The 27,176-nt window shown below is 36.5% G+C and overlaps 1 protein-coding gene across 2 annotated transcripts in view; it reads right to left on the bottom strand.

The window, feature by feature from the left end:
- ALPK3 (alpha kinase 3) overlaps nt 1-27,176 on the bottom strand; it is a 217,871-nt gene that overhangs the window by 168,983 nt on the left and 21,712 nt on the right. The window contains exons 3-4 of one of the 2 annotated variants that reach the window (XM_053717269.1): nt 10,957-10,998; nt 2,666-2,787 (exon numbers count right to left, since the gene is read on the bottom strand). In XM_053717269.1, coding sequence (XP_053573244.1) covers nt 2,666-2,787; nt 10,957-10,998 — 164 coding nt within the window. The remainder of the gene's footprint in view (nt 1-2,665; nt 2,788-10,956; nt 10,999-27,176) is intronic. The other variant, XM_053717270.1, reaches the window with a different exon arrangement.

Here is a 27,176-nt window from a genome sequence, read left to right as displayed (position 1 = left end):
ACAGTAGGGAGGTAGCGTTACACCTCTCCAACGCTCTACCTTAGGCCTCACCTTTGAACCGGACATATATATTTTTCACTACTAAGCAGTGATTGTATCCCCTTAGCTGCCCATAACACACAAATCATTGGTTTTATCTCATTGACCAGTAAAACACACAGCAGTTATCTGACCCCTTTTAGCCAGCAGTAGCAATGTTTTTACACTCCATGGTTCCCAGTAAAAAAACAAAGAACAGAGATTTCAACCCAGTTATTACACATAACACACACATAAATATGTTAAAGGGACATAATACTCATATGCTAAATCACTTGAAACTGATGCAGTATAACTGTAAAAAGCTGACAGGAAAATATCACCTGAGCATCTGTATGTAAAAAAGGAAGATATTTTACCTCACAATCTCCTCAGCTCAGCAGAGTAAGTTCTGTGTAAAAAGTTATACTCAGCTGCTCCCAGCTGCAGGTAAAAAAAAAAAATGAAGAAATGAACAGCAGCCAATCAGCATTAGCAGTGCTGAGGTCATGAACTCTTTTACTGTGATCTCATGAGATTTGACTTAACTCTCATGAGATTTCATAGTAAGCTGAATAGGGAAATAATATGAGAATGCACGAGGCTCATCCCCTAAGCTGTCCCAGGACAGACACACTAAAATGCTGCTTAGAAATCTTTTACAATGGGATGTGGCTACTGAGGAACTTTTGAGGTAAAATATCTTTTTTTTAAATAGAGATGTTCAGGAGATATTTTCTAGTCAGCTTTTTACAGCTATACTGCATCACTTTCAAGTGTTTAAACATTTGGGTATTATGGCCCTTTAACTCACCCTGAGTCTGCTATAAACACATAAGACATGGATCTTGTTTATACCATCCTTGGCTGCCAGTAACAGAGTAGTATATATACAGTAATGCTTCATTCTGGGTCATATATGTAATGCATAGAGGCATAGCAAGGCTTTAAAAATGCAGCTAAAACTCAGGGGACATTTTTGTTTCCAGTATTTTTGTATAGATTTTGCTGGTCAGCCTGCCGAAAAAACTGGACTATTCGGTTAAATACTGGACACTTGACAACCCTACCGGAGAATATTACGTAGATATATTTTTAGTTATTTTAGTTGTTTGAATTTTATAAAAATAAGTGCAAAGTGTGTGTCCATAAAACAATGGGTGTGCTAGGTTGTAACTTAGGTTTCATTCTCTGCAGCCAATTAGGGACAATTATAAATTGGTCCCTAGAGTGCCCAACCAATGGCTGTGTGGAAAATAGCAGTGTTAAAGGGCCATAATAGTTGAAAAATAACATGCTCTAATTCTAATTTTAAGACTATCGAGCCTAAACTTCTGTGTGCGTAACCACCACAAAAGTGTTAAGCACACAGTAGAAGTACAACTCAGGACCAGCAGAGCAGGTCCAGAGTGGAAACCGCAACGGATCTAATCAGCTGTGCAATCATGCGATTAACGCTGCTGAGTGGATCCCTTTTTCTTGGGACTAGAAATGCTCCGCTGGTCCCGAGCAGCACTTCTATTGTGTGTTTGACTCATTTATGAGGGTTAAACACAAAGTAGTGTAGGGTCAATAGTCTTAAAATTGCATGCTATAATGAATTAGAGCATGTAATATTTGTAATTATTATGGCTCTCTAAAGGGATAGGAAAGTCAATATGAAACGTGCATGATTCAGATAGAGCATGTAATTTTAAGACACTTTTAAATTCACTTCCATCTTCAAATGTGCTTTGCTCTCTTGGTATCCCTTGTTGAAAAAGAATATGCACATATCCTACACTAGTGGGAGCTAGTTGCTGATTGGTGTCTGCACACATTTGTCTCTTGTGATTGGCTAACTAGATGTGTTCAGCTAGCTGCTAATGTTCCTTCAGCAAAGGATAACAAGAGAATTAAGCAAATTTGATAAGATAAGTAAATTGGAAAGTTGATTTAAATTGTATGTTCTATCTGAATCACAAAAGCAAATTTTGGGTTTCCAGTTCCTTTAAATCTGTAGTCTACAACAAGGAACAACAATGCCCACAATTTTCACAATTACATTTTAGGAAAAGGGAACAAAATAAATAATGGAGGTTTATTTCAAAGTTCTTTTACTACAAATAATTATATCACTATGCTAGTGTTTAGTTATGTATGAATTACTTATCATACTGCAATATTTAATTCATCCCAGACACAGGTTGCTACACAGACCTTTTCAGCAACTAATAATTTAAACGTCCAAACAGATAGTGCATGTATACATATTCATATCATTATTGTAAGACGGCAAAAATCCTGTTTCAATATATTGTTATGATGTATAGCTTCTCACATATAACTCTCATATGTATAGATTTCCTGGCCCTTGTCTATGTATAGTGTTTCCCAGTATCTATTGTTATTTTCTCTAATAAAGTTTATTGTTTCATTAATTCATCCATGCTCATGCCAATCAGAGAAGCCTAGACTAAGGGAAAAAAACAAACTGTAAACAGAAAAATGTATGTGCTGATATATAAAGGTTAGAAAATATGTCAATTACTACCAATATAAAATGGTTTGTAGATGGCCCTCCATGCCAGCAGATATCATATGACTGATGTCACAAACTAAATTCACTTGCCCATCCCACATACCTATAAAAGGGTTCAGCTCTTACCTGACACCATGCAGATAAATTTAGCGTCAGATCCTTCAGACACAGCCCTGGGTTTAAGTGTTGTCTCAAAGCATGGTTGTGTTTCTTCTGTAAGCTGAGAGATAATGTTGCAGAAGGTGGTCCTGGCAAAATAACAGAATGAACATTGGGACTATCAGTGTCTGCAAAAATTTTCGTGGAGTTAAGGTGGCAAAAAATAATGAAGCATATAGATTTAGTTTGGATAACAGACACATATGAGAGTCTTTTCTCCTTTAAGAGGAGATAATGCTAGATTGTAATCAAACTGCACATTCTAGTGACATATTACACCATAGTAGCAACAGTATCCTCTACCAGTTGCCGGAGACATAACTTAGAGATTTTATCCCTGGAATTTTCATATAGACTCTATTTAAAGTAAAGTGTTTAAAACACCAGACCTATTCCATATAAGAAATCCCTCCCCACAGATACACCTTTTTAGTCTAGACAAAGCTTTGAATGGCATATAAAAGGCCACACCCTGGCAAATTGGGCATAAAGGGGGTGAACTAGTAACTACTCTCATTTATTTTCCTCCTGCTGAAAGATGGCTGATCTTAGACAAACGAGACAAAGCACACATTATAGAATTTGGCTAAGTATTCTACCTTCTTTTCTTGGATTAAATTCACTGTGATTCTTATATTTAGTTATTGGTGTTTAACAGTTTGGAGTTATGATAGCTAGAGTCCCGAAACATCACATATTAAACGTTCTCTCACTTTTAAAATCCAGTAAGTACGGTCTTGTTTATTATATGAATATTGGATGGACCAAACCCTGGTTGTTGCAGTTTGCTTAAGGTGAGAGTGTAGTGGTTTTACCAAAAAATCCTATTTAGTTACATTAAGCATTTAAAAAGATTAAAACCACAGTCATTAGTATGTGTGACTGGTCATTATGGCTCTGTCGTACAAATGGATTTGCTACGCAACAATTATTTTGGCTAAATTTGTACAGTAAGATAGTGAGCTAGCCCATAATATTCAGTGGGCCTAACAGATTATCACAACTACCAAAGCAAACAGTTATACGGAGTTAAGATGCTTCCTTTGTAAGATGGGCTCTCCTTATATTTCTTTGGCTTTAGTTTATACAGCAATGCACTTTTCCATGATTAACCAATTTTCTCACACTAAAGTGAGAAAACTAAACCAATTTCTCTCACACTTGTACTTTCACTTGTCCAGTGTGGTGGACAGTCTGGGATATCTTGTACAAAACTGCACAAAATTATTTTTCCACTTCATAAAAGACAAATGTAAATATTATGAGTAATAATCGCTTATTTGTTTGAAAATAACACTAAAGAAAATTGGCGTAAACACAAATAAACATCAACCCAAGGAAATGTAATAATTCCTGGAAGTTTCCACATGAAAAATGAAGATCTATTTATTTTTTATTAGCATTCAAAATTCCATATATAATGGTCAAATGCTGTAGAAGGTTTACTGAAATTGTAGTAACACACCACATCAGTTGGCCAATCCCAAAATGATGGTACATAGGGGTAGATTTAACAAGCAGTGGATGCTGCTTTCTACACCTTAAGTGTCCGGCTCGCCGGAAACATAAGTAAGGAGCAGCGGTCGTCCGCCATCTGTTAGGTGGTGGACTGCAATCATCCCAATCCAATCGGGATGATTGACACTCCCTGCTAGCGGCTAATTGGCCGCAAATGTGCAGGGGGTACCATTGCACAAGCATTTCATAAGAAATTCTTGTGCAATGTTAAATGCCAACAACGTATGCTGTCGGCATTTAGCGATGTCAGGCAGACACTTGTTAAATCTACCCCTAAGTGTCTAACATTTAAAGCACAATAACACCCCTTTCATACCTTGTATGAGGACAATTTCATAGCAGTATTCTAGTCCATCAAACAGTTACTCGCCAACAGTCTTGTAGCTTTTTGTGAGCAGCAGGTTTTTAGTATTAAAGCTTTTGTATGTGCTCACTTCACATTTTTATTAAAAATTATCGTTTTTTTTCTATTTAATAAAAAAGTTACAAATAAGCTCAAATCCCACTTTAAAAATATGAAAGTTGTACTTAGAAATATGATCCCTATAATGTTAACTTATAATTGTAATTAAGTGTTTGGATCCTTCAAAATGTAAATTATAAATAAAGGGACATGAAAGTGCAAAAACAAAATGCTCTAATGTGTTAGAGCATTTTATTTGTTCTCTGTTATCTGCATATAACTATGCGTTTAACCCCTGACAAGAGCCATATATGTGCAGCCACTAATCAGCAGCTAGCTGTGCTTGAGCTTACCTAGGTATGCTTTTCAAAATTGTAAGTAAAATAAAGTGAGAGAGCGCTTCTATAAAATGTGCTATAGTGATAATAATGGGTACACAAGCTTTAGAATATAAATATTTTGTATTTATTAGATACCAATAAAATATAGTTTAGAGAACGCTTTGAGAAAGGCTGTTTGTCAATCAGCTGAAACATGTTGCCAATTATCACTAGTTTGTCCTAGGGGGGCGTAAACACAAATAAACATCAACCCAAGGAAATGTAATAATTCCTGGAAGTTTCCACATGAAAAATGAAGATCTATTTATTTTTTATTAGCATTCAAAATTCCATATATAATGGTCAAATGCTGTAGAAGGTTTACTGAAATTGTAGTAACACACCACATCAGTTGGCCAATCCCAAAATGATGGTACATAGGGGTAGATTTAACAAGCAGTGGATGCTGCTTTCTACACCTTAAGTGTCCGGCTCGCCGGAAACATAAGTAAGGAGCAGCGGTCGTCCGCCATCTGTTAGGTGGTGGACTGCAATCATCCCAATCCAATCGGGATGATTGACACTCCCTGCTAGCGGCTAATTGGCCGCAAATGTGCAGGGGGTACCATTGCACAAGCATTTCATAAGAAATTCTTGTGCAATGTTAAATGCCAACAACGTATGCTGTCGGCATTTAGCGATGTCAGGCAGACACTTGTTAAATCTACCCCTAAGTGTCTAACATTTAAAGCACAATAACACCCCTTTCATACCTTGTATGAGGACAATTTCATAGCAGTATTCTAGTCCATCAAACAGTTACTCGCCAACAGTCTTGTAGCTTTTTGTGAGCAGCAGGTTTTTAGTATTAAAGCTTTTGTATGTGCTCACTTCACATTTTTATTAAAAATTATCGTTTTTTTTCTATTTAATAAAAAAGTTACAAATAAGCTCAAATCCCACTTTAAAAATATGAAAGTTGTACTTAGAAATATGATCCCTATAATGTTAACTTATAATTGTAATTAAGTGTTTGGATCCTTCAAAATGTAAATTATAAATAAAGGGACATGAAAGTGCAAAAACAAAATGCTCTAATGTGTTAGAGCATTTTATTTGTTCTCTGTTATCTGCATATAACTATGCGTTTAACCCCTGACAAGAGCCATATATGTGCAGCCACTAATCAGCAGCTAGCTGTGCTTGAGCTTACCTAGGTATGCTTTTCAAAATTGTAAGTAAAATAAAGTGAGAGAGCGCTTCTATAAAATGTGCTATAGTGATAATAATGGGTACACAAGCTTTAGAATATAAATATTTTGTATTTATTAGATACCAATAAAATATAGTTTAGAGAACGCTTTGAGAAAGGCTGTTTGTCAATCAGCTGAAACATGTTGCCAATTATCACTAGTTTGTCCTAGGGGGTCCCCTTACAAGGTGAATTAAGCGAGTCAGAGAAGCACCATCCAGGTCAGTGTCTACTCATACTCATTTCAACTCTCACACCCACCATCATAGAGGGAGCAGACTCCATGATAAGAAGCTGACAGCTGTGCCATGGTAATCCTTTCACAATCCGGAGCAAAGAAGGTACCCTACTGTCTGCGTTACAGTGAGATGTATGTTTTTATTTCCATGAATACAAATCTTTAATTAAAAACACAATTTATTTATTTTTGGGAATTACACTTTTGTTTTTTTTGGAAATACAACACATTTTTTTCTTCTGGAAGTACAATTCCTTTTTTTGGAATTACACTTCTAGCATGTGTCAAAACACTGTCAAAAATAAATCTAGTTCCCATTTTGCTAAAGTACTTGTGATGTCACAGCATTTAGTTCAGAAGTTTGCCTGAAAACTATCAAAAGGCAGAATAATTACTTTGGGCATGTTAAAGCATGTTGTATGATAAAGCATAAAAAAACATACTCTTAAAGAAGACCACATGCTACAGTGAGTATTTGCAGCTACAGCTTGAATTAAAACATCAAAATAAATGTTTCTCTGCATAGTGTTGTATGATGCAAATGAGAATAATCACTTCTGGCATGTTAAACCATGTTATATGTTACATGTAGGGATGGGCGAATGTGTTTATATTCGAATTCGAATTTTAGAACAAATGTTATTGTAGAAATTCGATTTACATAATAGAACGTTGATAAGAACGAATATTCGTAAAAGTTTTATTATCGAAAGTTATTTACAGTTTTTCGAATGTCACTTTCAAATTCGAATGTCACATTTGAATTCGAATTTCCCATTCAAATTTGAATATTACATTTATAAAACACAGTTGTAGACTAGAAATACTTTTTTGAATTCGAATGTGACATTCGAATATTACATTTTCTAAAACACAGTATTAGACTAGAAATGCTATTTCATATTCGAATGGGACATTCAAATTCGAATGTAGCATTCGAATTCGAATGTAGCATTTGAATTCTAATATTACATTTATTAAACACAGTTGTAGACTAGAAATTTGAATGTCACATTCAAATTCGAATATTACATTTCGAAATTGAATGAATACATAGTTAAACATTCTATTATTCAAACAAATATTATTAAATTTTATTGAAAAATTCAAAAACAAAAATTCGAAAATAGAATGTTAGAATGTCATTTGAATGAATGTATCAAAATTAATTTTAAATTTTGAAATTTTAGAAACTTTTGTCCATCCCTAGTTACATGTTAAATGTTAAAAAGTTTACATGAGTTGTTAATGTGCTGTGTTGTTGTCAGCCATTTCTCCACATGTAATTGAAAGCTAAAGAACAGCTAGTTCCCAGGCAAACTACCAAACTGAATGGTGTGACATCACAACTCCTTTAGCAAAATGGGAACTTAATGTGCTGTGTTGTTGTCAGCCATTTCTCCACATGTAATTGAAAGCTAAAGAACAGCTAGTTCCCAGGCAAACTACCGAACTGAATGGTGTGACATCACAACTCCTTTAGCAAAATGGGAACTTGAATTTATGTTTGACAGTGCTTTGACACATACTAGTACTGTAATTTAAAAAAATAAATTGTACTTCCAAAAGAAAAAGTTGTATTGTGTTTCCAAAAAACAAAAGTGTAATTCCAACAACAACAAAAAAGAATTGTATTTATAATTAAAGAAATTTGTATTTGAAATTTTTGATTTGTATGTCACATATTATGTACAATAATAAAGAATCACACACGCTTGCCTTTTTGACAGCAATCTTATTCCATATATAGCACTATTTATAGGAGCTCACCGTCACTTTATTTTACTTACAGTTTTGTTTTTTTTTACCACAGAGGAGGTCCTTTTTTCCAGGTGTTCTTAATTCTCACCCACATGCTTTCTAAGCTCTGTCTGAATCATGAAAGTTTAATTTTGACTTTACTATCCCTTTAAGGACGTTACTGCATACAATGGCCCCTATTTATGAAAGTCTGGCGGACCTGATCCAACAGTGCGGATCAGGTCCGCCAGGCCTCGCTGAATACGGTGAGCAATACGCTCGCCGTATTCAGTATTGCACCAGCAGCTCGCAAGAGCTGCTGGTGCAACGCCGCCCCCTGCAGACTCGCGGCCAATGGGCCGCCAGCAGGGGGGTGTCAATCAACCCAATCGTACTCGAACGGATTGATTTCCGGCGATGTCTGTCAGCCTGCTCAGAGCAGGCGGACAGGTTATGGAGCAGCGGCCTTTGTGACCGCTGCTTCATAACTGCTGTTTCTGGCGAGCCTGCAGACTCGCCAGAAACACAGGGCATCAAGCTACATACAGAGCTTGATAAATATGCCCCAAAATCTCAATTAGAAACAATATTTACATCTAACATGCAACAACAGTTATGATAAAAAAAGAAACATAGCAGCATGCAAAGAAAACTAACCACATTAACATGCAAAGATATACTGGTATAAAATGTTTTCAAAGCTACTATTGGACAATTAAATAAATCTCCATTGATTTCAATCCTATCACTGGTCTAGATTCAGATGCTTGTAAGGTTACTGAGGAGCCTTGTTGTAAAGGTTTCAACAAGGTCAAAATTCATTAAGCATCAATTTGCCTGTCTTCTCCAGTTTTTTGTTAGTGGCCAATCCTGCCATTAGCATCTATTGCATGAAGTGCTCAATACATGATACGGTTTCAAGTAAGGTTTTGAAGATGTGTTTATGATGCCGCCATCCTTCACAGTGGAACGTGCTCTATTGCCTATTGCCTAGCAGTGAACAGTAATAAGATAGATGTTGTTCCCTTCATTGTATTGGAGCTTAACTCACAACTTGCACGCCTTTGACAAGGGGCAGGTACAAATCTTTCAGAATTACACAATTTTTCTTTTGAGTTGTAAAACAAATTTGTTTATCAGAAAATATTCTTAGAAATGTGTTTTACTTGAATCTAGGCCATTTTCAAAAGAAATGAGTTCAGAATTTGGTTTACTTAAGTTTGACCTAGATTCCGATCATCTTTTTGTGTAATTTTAAACCATCCAACAGTACATCAAGTGCTATTTTCATTTAAAGGGACAGTCTACACAAAATGGTATTGTTTAAAAAGATAGATAACGCCTTTATTACCCATTCCCCAGCTTTGCACAACCAACATTGTTAGATTAATATACTTTATAACCTTTAAACCTTTAAATTTCTGCCTGTTTCTAAGCCACTATAGACAGCCTCTTATCACATACTTTTTTATTTGCTTTTCACAACAGGAGACTGCTAGTTCATGTGTGCCATATAGATAACATTGTGTTCACGCCCGAGGAGTTATTTAAGAGTTAGCACAACAGTAGTAAATGCAAGTCAATAGATAATAAATACAAAATCATGTGATCAGGGGGCTGTCTATCTTTTAAAAATATAAAAATTCTATTGTAGTCTGTCCCTTTACCAGATGAGGTCAAACCATATTAAAACATAAACAGTGGAATATTATTGAATGACATAATCATATACAAAAAAAATCACAGGGTCAAATCTTATCTTTACATATCTAATCAACCTGTTTTTATATCTTTTAAATTTAGCGAGCGTTTTATTTGTGGCTCTGGGGGGATCTAATGGTAACACATTTTGCCATATGTATATCCATTACTTTTAAGGTTCTTATAATTGTGCCCCTATTTCAGGCTTATTTATATTAAAGGGACACTGAACCCAATTTTTTCTTTCATGATTCAGACAGAGCATGAAATTTTAGGCAACTTTCTAATTTACTCCTATTATCACATTTTCTTCATTCTCTTAGTATCTTTAATTGAAATACAAGAATGTAAGTTTAGATGCCGGCCCATTTTTGGTGAACAACCTGGGTTGTTCTTGCTGATTGGTGGATAAATTCATCCACCAATAAAAAAGTGCTCTCCAGAGTTCTGAACCAAAAAAAAAAAAAAAAGATTAGATGCCTTTTTTTTAAAAATTAAGATAGCAAGAGAACGAAGAAAAATTGATAATAGGAGTAAATTAGAAAGTTGCTTAAAATTGCATGCTCTATCTGAATCTCTAAAGAAAAAAATTGGATTCAGTGTCCCTTTAATCTTGGATCAGACTAGTGATACCTAGAACTTAAATTTGTTTTTGTTTTTTAGATTTCTCATCTATTGTTTTGATCATTGCTCCTTGTATTGTTTTTCTTTCCACTTACTTATTGGACTTTTAAATTGTTACACAGCACACATTGAAGTGATAATATATATTTAAAAATGTTATTATTTATTTAAAAAATTAGGTATCATAGCAAGTAATGTATCAATAGGCAATAATGTATTGTTTGTACTATTGGCTTATTACTACTCTGGATCCAAAGTAGTCCTTTCTTGATATTGTAGAAAATCCAGGTGTTGAGATACTTTTCAGTCTATTGAAGTCAGTATAGAGGGTGAAATACTTGTATAAATCATTGATGATTTTTGCTGACTTGAGTTGTCTAGTAGTTTTTGTCTGTTTAGTACGTTCCTTGTGTATCACCAGAATGAAAACAATGAAACAAAAACAAAGATCAAGACAGTTACCTTCCAGATGTATAGCGAGAGTAACGGCTGGTACTGGAGCGACTGCACAAGCACAACACCGGCAAAGTCAGGAGACATTAAGCAGAAAAGCATTAGCAGAAAAAAAGCGACATAGCTACTAATAAAAAAGAAAAACATTTTCATTGATGCAGGTTAAGGAACTAAGCAGCTCTAATGCAAACGAAATGAACAGAGCAACTTATCTAGCAAAATAAAACACAGTTGCAGGTACAACAAACTTCTGAATAGAACATCTTATCTAATGTTCTTAAGGTTAGTTCATCACAGCAAGCACACTGAGCATATAAAAACATAATTATTAGTTTTCATTTATATCAGTATCCCTTTTGCTGTGGAACATTAAAGGGATAGAAATGTCAAAATGGAAATGTGCATGGGGGCATTTCAATTCTAAATAGAAGCATTTTTGCAAATGGAAGTTTATAAAAAATAATATTCCATTTAAATTTAACATGCACCCATGCACACTTCAATTTTGACCTTTCTATCCCTTTAAGAACCCAAATTAAAAAGTTAAAGTATTAAGTAAAATACCATCAAATATTGCAAACTTTAAAATAATCTAGACTTGAACCTGGAGAGTCTACACATTTTTTTCGTTTAATTAATGCCAGGACAATTTAAATAACTTTCATAAGACCATTTTATTTAGAACAGCACATTATTATGTATTTATTGATGGAGTTTATACTTTTACGAAAATAATTGTTGACCTTTCTTTGTGGGGTGGGGCCAGATGTGCTTACTGCACCTACCCCATAAGGAGACTTCTGGGTTAACATAGTCCTGGAAGCCATAATGTTATATCATGCATATGAGCAGCAATGAAATGTTAAATATATTTTTCCATGAAAAATGGTTAGGTTAAGGTTAACATATTTATTAAATGAAATTGCTTTATTGCATAATAAGGACAATACCCACAGCCGTTCTAGTGTTTCTTCAAATACGGTCCTCAGGACCTATTTAGAAGCCAGATTTTCAGGACTACCTTATATGAGAACATTTTAAAAACCACAGTTTCTGAGTATGTGATTATGTCACTTATACTATAGATTGCATCTCCTGACAATCTTGATAATAGGGTGTCCTGAGCACTGTAGCTGAAGAATCCTGGAATTGAAAAGGACAAGCCTATACAAGCTTGAAAACAAAGGGGCTCATTTATCATCCTGCAGGATGACAAAGTTCCCAGCTGGGAACCTGTCCCTCCGACATTGCAGATGAGAGCATGGTTCCTTTCAATTATCCCTCATAGATCTGCTTAGAATGATTTAATTCTGACACCCTTGAGATGTTGGAGAGGTTAAGTAGCAACAGTCTAAAGACGATTGTTTCTTTGCTAGTGTTCCATACTTGTTTTCAGGAGACTACATCACTGAGGCTCTGAAGATGCATCCACAGTTTTATAAATGGTGCACAAAAAGTGGTTTTACTCATTTATTCATATTTTAAAAACAAAATGTTATAGTCTCTCAACTATTGATCCTGTTTGTCAAGCTGCAAAAGCACTTAACATACTGTATAATATGTAACAAGTAATACCACATATAGAAGACAGGAATAGGGCCTATACCTCTGTGGCAAGTGTGAGCATATTGTCTCACTAGAAGCTCGTATTAGCGTACTGAAGGAACAAATTGCAACACTGTATGATATTCAAACAGTGGAAAGGGTAAGGGATATGACTGAACAGGTTGTTCAAGGTTCTAGCAGTGGGGATTGAGCTGATCTAGAGGGGGATACTAAGGCAGGTAACTGAGTCACAGTTAGAGGGGGAGGAAGGACTAAGCAGAAGAGATAGACCAATTCTGAGATGGTACATAAGTAGGATAGAGTGGTATAGCACGGATATTGTAAATAATGGCACTCACAAACAGACACCACCAGTGTGGTATGGTATCGGTGTTCTGAGAACTCTGTGACCCAACACTCCTGCCTCCATAAGTCTTCGATCTTCAATTGTTTGCATTCAATCACACCCACATTTATAAAACAGCAGTTTAAAGAATTAAAAACGTTAATAAAAATCAAGGCAAAACTCATGCAAGAGTATATTACAAGCACTGAGCCGGTATACCCCAATAGATTTTCCCATTTGAATGAATATGTTGGGGATATTGTTTCAGGTGTGGTAATGTCAGAGAGGACTGTTCTGCCTAACAATCCAGTCCTCCAGTCACAGAACATGGGCATACAAGTCTGGACCCAAGACAGATGTTGTTTGTAGGATATTACCAGAGCCATGTGCTAACTGCTAACCCAGTAAGGCAGAAGAAGCTAAGGGCAGTGCATTCCTGGCTTGAAACGTGGTGTAAAAATGAGGGCTTTGGGTTTTTTAGAGCACTAGGCTGACTTTTCAGTTGGGTACAATTTGTTCAGTAAGGATTGATTGAACTGGAATGACATGAGTGCAGGTCTGTTGGTAAAGAGGATGGGTGCACGTCTAGAGAATCTTTTAAACTTGGGAGGAGGATCATTCCAAACATAAAAGAACTGACAGTTTATTCTGTGAACATGATACATCTAGAATATCTCAAAGCATAAATGACAAAAGGGTAAATTTAGGAAATGTCATATTACAAAATAGTAAGCACAAGAAAATGAAATGTATCAGATCAAATTCAAGAAGCTTGACAGGTAAAATGGGGGAAGTGGAGCTCTTAGCAGTAGAAGAGGAATATGATATTATTAGCATAAACGAAACCTGATGGGATGATTCTCACGACTGGGTACTTAATCTAGTGGGTTACACTTTATTTAGGAGGGATATGGGTAATAAAATTGGGGAAGTAATTAGCATTTATATTAAACCTGACCTTAAAGAGACAGTAAAAAAATGTTATTGTTTAAAAAGATAGATAATCCCTTTACCATTCCCCAGTTTTGCATATCCAACACCGTTATATTAATATACTTTTTACCTCTATGATTACCTTGTATCTAAGCTTCTGCAGGTGGCCTCCTTATCTCCAATCTTTTGACAGACTTGTATTTCAGGCAATTAGTGCTGACTCTTAAAGGGATATTAAACCCACATTTTTCCTTTTATGATTCAGATAGAGAAAACAATTTTAAACAACATTCCAATTTACTTCTATTGTCTAATTTCCTTAATTCTTTAGATATCCTTTGTTGAAAAAATAGCAATGCACATGGGTAAGCCAATCACACAAGGCATTTATGCGTAGAAACCAATCAGCAGCTACTGAGCCTATCTAGATATGCTTTTCAGCAAAGGATATCAAGAGAATGAAGCAAAATATATAATAGAAGTAAATTAGAAAGTTGTTTAAAATTGCATGCGCTTTCTAAATCATAAAAGAAAAATTTGGGTTTCATGTCCCTTTAAGTAATTCCTCTAGAGTGAGCACAATGTTATCTATTTGGCACACATGAACAAACAGTACATATTATTAGCTATTCACAGCCAAACAGTGAGATAAGAGGTGGACTGCAGAGTCTTAGAAATCAGCCTTATGAGCCTTTAATAAAAAAAATACAAAAAGAAAAAAGCAAATTTGATGATAAAATTAAATTGGACTTTACTGTCCCTTTAAACTTTAGAGACACTGGGTTGAAATAAAGAGTGGTGAAAAATATTATAAGATACATGCTACAACCCCCTCAACGTTATTGACATGGAGGAAACTCAACTACTAATGCAAATAGGAAAGGCTGCTGCTCATAATACCAGTGTTGTAACTATATGCAAAACTATTTAACATTCACCTGCAAAAAATAAGAGATTTAACCCCCCCCCCCACTAAAACAGTACTTGCCTTACGTTCCTTGCCTCTTCTTCTACTGGTTTTTTTTTTTTCAAAAGCGCATCACGGGTGAGGTGTCTAAATGTAGCTGCCGTGCTGGGTAAAGCTGTCGTCAGGTTTATCCAGTACGGAAACACATTTTGTTTAATGGCGTTATCAGGCATGCTGTCTAATCACACACGCTTTAAAAAAAACACAGGAACAGAAGAGGCTGGTGAGGAATGTAAAGTAAGTACAGTTTTGGGGGGTTAAATCTCTAAAATCTCATAGTGCAGAATTATATAACATTAAATCTTATGAGAAGCCAATTAGAAATAAAGCTATACTGGATGTAGTGCTATAAAATAATACAAAAATAATATAAAAACATAGAAGATTTAGGTAACAGCTATGGTCATGGTCAGTTGGTCACATTTGAAATAACCTTCCAGAACCAGTGTAACAAGGGTCCAACAAAGACTTTTAATTTTAAAAAAGCAAATTTCAATGGTTTAAGGAGTCATTAAAGGAACATAAAACCCCCCAAAAATATTTCATGATTCAGAACATACAATTTTAAACAATTTTCCAATTTACTTCTATTATCTTATTTGCTTTGTTCCCCTGGTATCCTTTGTCGAAGAAGCAGCAATGCACCACTGGGAGTTAGTCAGGTCCAGACTGGGACCAAAAATAGACACGGGCATTTTAAGGCAAAGCAGCCCATCCCCCACACCTTTTGTTATTTAACCGTATACCAGACATAACAAGTATTTGTTCTGGTTTAAAAAGGACAGTCTACTCCAGAATTTGTATTGTTTAAAAAGATATATAATCCCTTTAGTACCCATTTTTAAAATCGTATTCTCTATCTGAATCATGAAAGAAAAAAATTGGTTTTCATGTCCCTTTAACCCCTTAACCCAAAAAATGTATATACACGTCATGCGGTACTTTGACCATCGTACAGCATAACGTAAATATACATCCGAGCTGCAGGAAGCTCCAGAAGTCTTGGCTGTAAAGTTAGAGCCGAGAGCTGCAGTTCCTGAGCTCCAGGTATGTTTCTGCATATGGAACCGGATCATTATTAGTGCTCCATTTCTATATGAAAGCAGATGACTGATCGTTACAGACGGTGACAATGTGTGTGTCACCCACCATCTGTAACATTCAACTTCTTGTGCTGGCGGGAGGTGTGGGAGGGAAGGCGGGAGGTGGGTGAGCGCACCAGAGGGAGAGGGAGGGGCCCTACACTACAGAAAAACATTTTAAGGGAGAGGGAGGGATGGGAAGCTTCACTACGGGAAAAAAAGGTGAATTGGAAGGGAGGGGCACCATAATTAATGATCGCATTATAATTGTCAAAAAGCAATGGCAAAACCATGCATATCTGATATTTCTGAACAAATGTGATCCCAGAGAAGTCATATGACTGCAGTAGTTGTGTGTAAATAATTTCAGTGAAAAAAAACAAAGTTTGTGAAAAAGTTAAGAATGTTTTTTTATATCATCGTATCTGGCTGTCAAATAGTGGCATCAAATATACCTAGATCAATACCTTGGATTGTCTACTTTAAAAAAATATATAGTTCATTTTTATAGGTAAATCAAAAGAATCAAAAGCTCTATTTCTGTTTAATAAGAAAAATGCTAAATATTCTCCGGTACTTTGGGCAAGTTTTTACTCTGAAATTCCTGGTAGCAAACAGGTTAAAATGTATGCAATATTTTTACAGTTAGATATGTTATTTCTTCTTTTTTTGTACATAAATTGGAAGATGGTGCAAGTTGACAAAATTCTTCTACTTCTCAGTTTAGAATTTTTTTATTGAATAATATAGCATCCTAAATCCTAAATGTATGCTGAAAATAGAAAAATCCCTCAATCTTTAAGATAATTCACAATAAAGTATTAGATTATAAATGAAGCACTAGTTGCGCTAGAAGTAAACTTTTTGCGCATGTTGGGTTGCGCTTGTATTATGAGTTGAAAGTAAAAAGTTATCGCTCTTGCTCTAACTCAACGCGCCCAAAAAGCTGAACTATCGCGCGCAATAACCTATTCCCCCATAGTAGAAGTCAATGCAGCAAAATAAGTGGAAAAAGAACCTAACACACCACTTGCGTTCAAACCCAATCCCATATTCTCAAGTGCACTAACCCGACATGAAAATATGAATACTTTACATTTGAGTGTTCTTTTTCTTCATAAATATATATTTCTACATATATCTGATGGTATTTTGGTACAATATATATTTAAACCTATATATGTTATATATATATATATATATATATATATATATATACTGTATATATAGGTGCAGTATATACAGATATAAATAGGAATATCTATTTATAAAACTTGGAACATATTCTGCTATGTGCAGAACATTGGAATGTGAAATATTTACAGAAAATACACAGTATAATACTTTATTAAATATGAATATTGCATAAATATGTTTTAGTCAATATGTGTATATTTGTCTGTAATTGCATAAATACACAAATAAATACATATGTACACACACACTAATATATATATATATATATATATATATACTGTATATATATATACACACATACATATACATACTGTATTTAGAGATGTATGTATCTCTGTTAAAGCCCTTTGCCTGCCTTTTTTTCTACTACATGAGACCTCATATCTTTTAGCACTTATAACTTTTTTGTGCATTTTTTAAAATATTTTTTATTAGATGGTGTTATTATGAATGTAAGTGTACTTTGTAATTTTTTTATTTGTTTTGGGACACTTTTTTGTTTCATGAAACAGTTAACCAGAGCTCTGAGGACGCAGCAATCATGTTTCATGAAACAGTGGTTTATGCTGATTGTCATTTATAGGGTAACCACTGTGAGAAGAAAGCTGCAAAATGTACAAGGCTGAAGTTTAATTCTTATTCAGTCAGCTTCTTATTCTGCAACTTATTGCAATTTGCAAACTAAAGATTTATAAACAAAATATCTACAGTTATTTTTAGTTTAAATAAAATAATACACTTTCCAAAAACCTAAACAAACTTACATTTTATAAAAAAAAATCATCTTTTATTGCAATAAACAGATGGCAAACATGGCACAATTTTGAATATGTTTTGAATAAGTAACTGTTATTTTAAAAGGGTTAAAATCCTTTGGGCCACTGATTTCTGTGTGTGTAAATAAACAGGGCATGAACCTATCATAGAACAGACGTTATCAGCCTGGCCCAACGCTGTTTATGCCAAAAAATCTGGTGCCAACCTTTTACTTCATATATTTTACCTTTTCTGAATAAGTAACTGGTAATTTTGAAAGGGTTAAAATCCTTTGGGTCACTCATTTCTGTGTGGATATATACATGGCATGAACCCCTTTATAGAATAGACATAATTTCAGCCTGGCCCAATGCTTTTTAAGGCAAATAATCTGGTGCCATCCTTGCCACTTCATATATTTTACCTTTTCTAAATAAGTAATTGGTATTTAAAAAGGGTTAACATCCTTTGGGCCACTAATTTCTGTGTGGATATATACAGGGTGTGAACCCCTTCATAGGATAGACATGTTCACAGCCTGGCCCAATGCTTTTTATAGCAATCAAATTGGTGCCAAACTTGTCATCTCATATATTTTTAGTTTACCTTTTCTAAATAAGTAACTGGTCATTTGAAAGGGTTAAAATCCTTTGGGCCACTTATTTATGTGTGTAAATATACAAGGCATGAACCCATCATAGTACAGACATGTTATCAGCCTGGCCCAACACTCTTTATGGCAAACAAATTAGTGACAACCTTGCCGTTTCATATATTTTACCTTTTCTGAATAAGTAACCAATATTTTAAAAGGGTTAAAATCTTTTCAGCTACTCATTTCTGTGTGGATATATATTTAGGGGGTGAGCCCCTTCATACAATCCATGTTTTCAGACTGGCAAACGGTTAATATGGTAAACAAACTGGTGCCAACCTTGCCACTTCATATATTTTACCTTTTCTGAATAAGTGTTTTTTTAAAAGGGTTAAAATATTTTTGGCCACTCATTTCTGTGTGGATATATACAGGGCGTAAGCCACTTCATAGGGCAGACATGTACTCAGCCTGGCCCAACGCTTTTTATGACAAACAAACTGGTGTCAACCTTGCCAAATAACATATTCTACCTATTCTAAATAACTTACTGCTATTTTGAAAGGGTTTCTTTGTCATATAATTGTTTGGGACTGTCTGAAAACACGTGGATTGTATAAAGAGGCTCACGCTCAAAAGGATTTTAACCGTTTTAAAATACTATTTACTTACTTCGAAAAGGTAAATGTATAAAGTGGCAAGGTTGGCACCAGTTTATTTGCCATACAAAGTGTTGGGCCAGGCTGAGAACATGTCTCTCCTATGATGGGGGACACATTCTGTATATATCCACACAGAAGTGAGTGGCCCAAAGGATTTTTACCCTTTCAAAATACCAGTTGTTCAGAAAAGGTAAAATATATGAGGTGACAAGGTTGGCACCAGTTTGTTTGCCATAAAAAGCATTGGGCCAGGCTGAGAACATGTCTGTCATATGAAGGGATTCATGCCCTGTATATATCCACACAGAAATAAGTTGCCCAAAGGATTTTAAAGGGACAATGTAATAAAAAAAATATATTAAAATCGTTTAAACGTGTTGAAACAAAAAAACTTTTAATTGTACTTCTATTTTTAAATATGTACCTTTTCGCCGCAATGTAAATGTAAATTTTTATTGGTTTCCAAACCCACTCCTTGGATACTGTTGCCGGTAGTCCAATCCAGGCTGATAACCCAGGTTGGAATATGGCGGCACTTCGCTGCAATGCGCATGCGCAAGCTCTATCAACGTCATTGGAGACGTTACTCGTTGGATGTCTCTGCTGAGTGTAGGAGACCTGCTCAATCTCCCTAGTATTAACAAGCAATTTTACTTGTATGGTAGTAAGATATTCTTAAATTATTATTGACATAACATAAATTATATACAAATAAATAATATTTTATAATGTTGGTTGGCTTTTTTTATTATATTAACAGTAAATAATTGTTTTAAAATCAACTTAGTATTGATTTTTGGTTCAGCAGGCAGCACCTGAGTAGAGCCTGCATATTGATGGATACATTTAGCAAACAATTACTTGGCACTAATCTGTTTCAGAACTATAAATTGGTATTTTCCTAAGCTTACATTCCTGTAAAAGAAAGAAGGAATGTAAGCTTAGGAAAAGGGCAATTTTTGGTTCAACACCTGAGTAGAGCCTGCATATTGTTGGATACATTTAGCAAACAATTACCTGGCACTAATCTTGTTCAGAACTAAAAATGGGCATTTTCCTAAGCTTACATTACGGTAAAAAAAAAAAGAAGGCATGTAAGCTTAGGTAAAGGTTCCATTTTTGGTTCAGCACCTGAGTAGAGCCTGCATATTTATGGATACATTTAGCAAACAATTACCTGGCACTAATCTGGTTCAGAAATTAAAAAGGGTATGTTCCTAAGCTTACGACCAGCGTTGTATCCTGGGCTTCTCTCTGCCGCGATCTCGCTATTTTGGGGCACTGCAGAAATAGATTTGCAGAGTTACCAATGCAGAGGGGGCCACTCTGTGGCCCTCTCTGCATCGGACAGCGGTGGTGCCGATCGTTGGTGGGTGGGAGCGTAAGGAGGGAGACGGGTGGGCGGCAGGAGGCGGGAGGAGGGCGGGAGTGGGTGGGACCACTCGGCCACACTACAGGGTATAGGGAAAAAAGAAAAAAAACGGGAAGTGAGGGGGAAGGAGGGAGGAAGGGTAATAAGGGGGATCCTATGTGGGATCCTTTGTGGGAAAAGGATCTGGGAGGGTGAGGGGATAGGGTAATGGGGGGGCAGGAACACTATAGAAAAAAATGGTTAAGGTTTTTTTTTTAAATGCATAAATTGAGGCAAACTGGGTACTGGCAGACAGTTGCCAGTACCTAAGATGGCGGCAAATAGGTAGAGGGGGGAGGGTTAGAGAGCTGTTTGGGGGGGGGATCAGGGAGGTTGGGAGTAAAAGGGGATCCTACACTGCAAAAATTATTTAAAAAAATTAAATATATATTTTAAAAAAAGCAGCCTTTCTGCCAGTATTTAAGATGGGGGTGACAATTGTGGGGTGGGGGAGGGAAGAGAGCTGATTGAGAGGGGTCAGGAAGAGATCAGGGGGAGAGATGTGTCAGGTGGGAGGCTGATCTCTACACTAAAGCTACAATTAACCCTACAAGCTACCTAATTTACCCCTTCACTGCTGGGCATAATACAAGTGTGGTGCGCAGCGGCATTTAGCGGCCTTCTAATTACCAAAAAGCAATGCCAAAGCCATATATGTCTGCTATTTCTGAACATAGGGAATCCCAGAGAATAATTTACAACCATTTGTGCCATGATTGCACAAACTGTTTGTAAATAATTTCAATGAGAAACCTAAAATTATGAAAAAGTTAACAATTTTTTTTATTTGATCTCATTTGGCGGTGAAATGGTGGCATGAAATATACCAAAATGGGCCTAGATCAATACTTTGGGTTTTGGTATATATATAGTTTTGATAGGTAAATATATTTAAAAAAAAAAAGGCCCTATTTATGTTTAAATGTAGTGATGGCAAAAATGCTCTGGTTTTTTGGGGAAGTGCCCGGTCCTTAAGGGGTTAAGAACAAGAAAGCTGCACAATGTTTAGTTTTCAGAATGATTGTCTTATAGGTTGTTTGTTACATTAAAGTTGATTTAAAAAAAACCCCCAAAAACAACCTTTGAGTGGAGGTCACATTTTTCCTGTCTAGAGTGGAGCTTCAGTCTGCTGCCAGACCCTTCTCACAGCACATGCTAACTCAGTGATTGACAACCAATATAACTCTAAAGGCTGTATATGAGGCCCCAAAGCCACAGTGCCTGCAAGATACTTTTCGCGACCTCCTGTGCTGAAAAAACACAAAAGTATTGTGGAGAAGGTGATATTTTCTGTATATTAAAGTGTGACATTCTCTCCTGTGAGATCAAGATACATATAGTAGCCTACAAATGCTTCATGTAGCCCTTAGGTTCATTTTGCTTGCAATTATTTAGGCCTCTTATAAAAAGGTTATTATTTCCCTCAGTCTTACATGCAAAATCAGATACAAATCTATACTATAATCGCGTTTGTAACGCGTCAGTCGGCAGTTGCGCACCAATCCTCAAAGGAATGTTGGCTGTGCAAGTCAGCCAAAATATGTTGGCTGCGCGCGCAGCCAAATTAATTCACCTGGATGAAGCGAAGGTGCATCCCGGTGCATTCCGAAAATGGCAGGGTGGTGAAAGAATCCGCAGGTGGATTCTTTCACCACCCTGCCATTTTCGGAATCCACCGGGATTCAATGAAGGCAAACGGAGCATTACAAAAAAACACCTAACCGCCCGAAATAAGTATTAAAAAAAAAAAACCTAACCGCATGCAATAAGTATTAAAAAAAACAACTAACCACCCGCAATAAGTATTAACAAAATAAAAACCTAATCGCACGCAATAAGGCCTAGATTTGGAGTTTTGCGTTAGAAGGGGTGCGTTAGCTACGCATGCTTTTTTTTGGCCGCACCTTTTAAATACCGCTGGTATTTAGAGTTCACAGAATGGCTGGGTTTTCAGTGCGTTAGGCTCCAAAAAGGGAGCGTAGAGCATCATTTACCGCCACTGCAACTCTCGATACCAGCGGTGCTTACGGACGTGGCCAGCTTCAAAAACGTGCTCGTGCACGATTCCCCCATAGGAAACAATGGGGCAGTTTGAGCTGAAAAGAAACCTAACACCAGCAAAAAAGCAGTGTTCTGCTCCTAACGCAGCCCCATTGTTTCCTATGGGGAAACACTTCCTATGTCTGTACCTAACACCCTAACATGTACCCCGAGTCTAAACACCCCTAGCCTTACACTTATTAACCCCTAATCTTCCGCCCCCGCTATCGCTGACCCCTGCATATTATTTTTAACCCCTAATCTGCCGCTCCGTACACCACCGCAACCTACATTATAGTTATGTACCCCTAATCTGCTGCCCCTAACACCGCCGACCCCTATATTATATTTATTAACCCCTAATCTGCCCCCCACAACGTCCCCGCCATCTACCTACAATTATTAACCCCTAATCTGCCGACCGGACCTCACCGCTACTATAATAAAGTTATTAACCCCTAATCCGCCTTACTCCCGCCTCAATAACCCTATAAGAAATAGTATTAACCCCTAATCTGCCCTCCCTAACATCGCCGACACCTAACTTCAATTATTAACCCCTAATCTGCCGACCGCACCTCGCCGCTACTCTAATAAATGTATTAACCCCTAAAGCTAAGTCTAACCATAACCCTAACACCCCCCTAAGTTAAATATAATTTTATTCTAACAAAATAAATTAACTCTTATTAAATAAATTATTCCTATTTAAAGCTAAATACTTACCTTTAAAATAAATCCTAATATAGCTACAATATAAATTATAATTATATTGTAGCTATTTTAGGATTTATATTTATTTTACAGGCAACTTTGTATTTATTTTAACCAGGTACAATAGCTATTAAATAGTTAATAACTATTTAATAGCTACCTAGTTAAAATAATTACAAAATTACCTGTAAAATATATCCTAACCTAAGTTACAATTAAACCTAACACTACACTATCAATAAATTAATTAAATAAAATACCTACAATTAAATACAATTAAACCTAACACTACACTATCAATAAATTAATTAAATACAATACCTACAAATAAATACAATTAAATAAACTAACTAAAGTACAAAAAATAAAAAAGAACTAAGTTACAAAAAATAAAAAAATATTTACAAACATTAGAAAAATATTACAACAATTTTAAACTAATTACACCTACTCTAAGCCCCCAAATAAAATAACAAAGCCCCCCAAAATAAAAAAATGCCCTACCCTATTCTAAATTTAAAATAGAAAAGCTCTTTTACCTTACCAGCCCTTAAAAGGGCCCTTTGCGGGGCATGCCCCAAAGAATTCAGCTCTTTTGCCTGTAAAAAAAAACATACAATACCCCCACCCCAACATTACAACCCACCACCCACATACCCCTAATCTAACCCAAACCCCCCTTAAATAAACCTAACACTAAGCCCCTGAAGATCTTCCTACCTTATCTTCACCACACCGGGTATGACCGATCCATCCAGGCTCCGAAATCTTCATCCAAGCCCAAGCGGGGGCTGAAGAGTGACGTCCATCCTCCGGCTGAAGTCTGGATCCAAGCGGCAGCGAAAGAATTCCATCTTCGGGCAGAAGTCTTCATCCTATCTGGGCAGAAGAGTCGTTCCGGACCGGCAAACATCTTCATCCAAGCCGCATCTTCTATGTTCTTCCATCCGATGACGACCGGCTCCATCTTGAAGACCTCCGGCACGGATCCATCCTCTTCTTCCGACGACTAGATGACGAATGAAGGTTCCTTTAAGGGACGTCATCCAAGATGGCATCCCTCGAATTCCGATTGGCCGATAGGATTCTATCAGCCAATCGGAATTAAGGTAGGAAAATTCTGATTGGTTGATGGAATCAGCCAATCCGATTCAAGTTCAATCCGATTGGCTGATTGGATCAGCCAATCAGATTGAGCTTGCATTCTATTGGCTGATCGGAAGAAGAAGAGGATGGATCCGCGCCGGAGGTCTTCAAGATGGAGCCGGTCGTCATCGGATGGAAGAACATAGAAGATGCAGCTTGGATGAAGATGTTTGCCGGTCCGGATCGACTCTTCTGCCCGGATAGGATGAAGACTTCTGCCGAAGATGGAATTCTTTCGCCGCCGCTTGGATCCAGACTTCAGCCGGAGGATGGACGTCACTCTTCAGCCCCCGCTTGGGCTTGGATGAAGATTTCGGAGCCTGGATGGATCGGTCATACCCGGTGTGGTGAAGATAAGGTAGGAAGATCTTCAGGGGCTTAGTGTTAGGTTTATTTAAGAGGGGTTTGGGTAAGATTAGGGGTATGTGGGTGGTGGGTTGTAATGTTGGGGGGGGTATTGTATGTTTTTTTTTTTACAGGCAAAAGAGCTGAATTCTTTGGGGCATGCCCCGCAAAGGGCCCTTTTAAGGGCTGGTAAGGTAAAAGAGCTTTTCTATTTTAATTTTAGAATTTTGGGGGGCTTTGTTATTTTATTAGGGGGCTTAGAGTAGGTGTAATTAGTTTAAAATTGTTGTAATATTTTTCTAATGTTTGTAAATATTTTTTTATTTTTTGTAACTTAGTTCTTTTTTTTTTTTTTAGTTTATTTAATTGTATTTATTTGTAGGTATTGTATTTAATTCATTTATTGATAGTGTAGTGTTAGGTTTAATTGTATTTAATTGTAGGTATTTTATTTAATTAATTTATTGATAGTGTAGTGTTAGGTTTAATTGTAACTTAGGTTAGGATTTATTTTACAGGTAATTTTGTAATTATTTTAACTAGGTAGCTATTAAATAGTTCTTAACTATTTAATAGCTATTGTACCTGGTTAAAATAAATACAAAGTTGCCTGTAAAATAAATATTAATCCTAAAATAGCTACAATATAATTATAATTTATATTGTAGCTATATTAGGGTTTATTTTACAGGTAAGTATTTAGCTTTAAATAGGAATAATTTATTTAACCCCTTAATGACCACAATGTACCCTGTATGTCACTGGTCATTAAGGGTTTTTTCAGGACATAATAGCACAAGTCTAGCGAGAAGACGCTATTAATGCCCTCCCTCCAGCAGGCTTTGTGGAATAGAGCAGTCTCAACGCTGGTGGCAAGAGCGCGCTAAAAAACAATCAAGTCCCAAAAAAAGGCCAGCGACATACAGGGTACGTCGCTGGTCCTTAAGGGGTTAATAAGAGTTAATTTATTTCGTTAGATTTAATTTATATTTAACTTAGGGGGGTGTTAGGGTTAGGATTAGCTTTAGGGGTTAATACATTTATTAGAGTAGCGACGAGGTGCGGTCGGCAGATTAGGGGTTAATACATGAAGTTAGGTGTCTGCGATGTTAGTGAGGGAAGATTAGGGGTTAATACTATTTATTATAGGGTTATTGAGGCGGGAGTGAGGCGGATTAGGGGTTAATACATTTATTATAGTAGCGGTGAGGTGCGGTCGGCAGATTAGGGGTTAATAATTGTAGGTAGGTGGCGGTGACGTTGGGGGCGGCAGATTAGGGGTTAATAAATATAATATAGGGGTCGGCGGTGTTAGGGGCAGCAGATTAGGGGTACATAGGGATAACGTAGGTGGCGGCGGTGTGCGGTCGGCAGATTAGGGGTTAAAAAATTTTAATAGAGTGGCGGCGATGTGGGGGGACCTCGGTTTAGGGGTACATAGGTAGTTTATGGGTGTTAGTGTACTTTAGAGCACAGTAGTTAAGAGCTTTATGAACCAGCGTTAGCCCAGAAAGCTCTTAACTCCTGGCTTTTTTCTGCGGCTGGAGTTTTGTCGTTAGATTTCTAACGCTCACTTCAGCCACGACTCTAAATACCAGCGTTAGAAAGATCCCATTGAAAAGATAGGATACGCAATTGGCGTAAGGGGATCTGCGGTATGGAAAAGTCGCGGCTGGAAAGTGAGCATTAGACCCTTTCCTGACTAACTCCAAATACCAGCGGGCGGTAAAAACCAGCGTTAGGACCCCCTAACGCTGGTTTTGACGGCTACCGCCAAACTCTAAATCTAGGCGTAAGTATTTAAAAAAAAAAAAAAAAAACGCCAGCAATAAGTATCAAAAAAACGAACTAACCACCCGTATGAAGCATTAAGAAAAAAAATATATCCGCCCGCGCGAAGTATTAAAGGGCCAGTAAACCTAAAAATAATGTTATATAATTCTGCACATAGGGCAGAATTATATAACATTATATGAGTGCTAGCTTTATGGAACATAATATATCCTGGAGCAGGAGTGAGCTGCATTGAGTGTAATGGCGCGGTCTGGCCGGGCTGTTACTAGACAGCTGGCCAGATGCGCTCTGAGGGAAAACCAGACCCGCTCAGTAGAGCACAGAGGGTCTGGAAAACCCTCTTTTTTTATAAAAGTTCACCGGATATATTATGTTCTATAAAGCTAGCACTCATATAATGTTATATAATTCTGCACTATGTTCAGAATTAAATAACATTATTTTTTAGGTTTACTGGCACTTTAAGAAAAAACAACAACTACATAATAAAATTATTAACCCCTAAATCCGCCAACCCCAACATCGCAAATTACCTAATACATCTATTAACCCCTAATCTGCCATTCCCCCACATCACAAATTAAATAATTCATTTATTAACCCCTAAACCTCCATCCACCACCACCGCAATAAACTTAATTAACATATTAACCCCTAATCTGCCAAGCCCCCACAACGCATTAAACCTAATTTACC

Source organism: Bombina bombina, chromosome 6 (assembly GCF_027579735.1).
Source record: "Bombina bombina isolate aBomBom1 chromosome 6, aBomBom1.pri, whole genome shotgun sequence".
NCBI lineage: Eukaryota > Metazoa > Chordata > Amphibia > Anura > Bombinatoridae > Bombina > Bombina bombina.
This window is presented reverse-complemented; position numbering and strand designations above follow the sequence as displayed.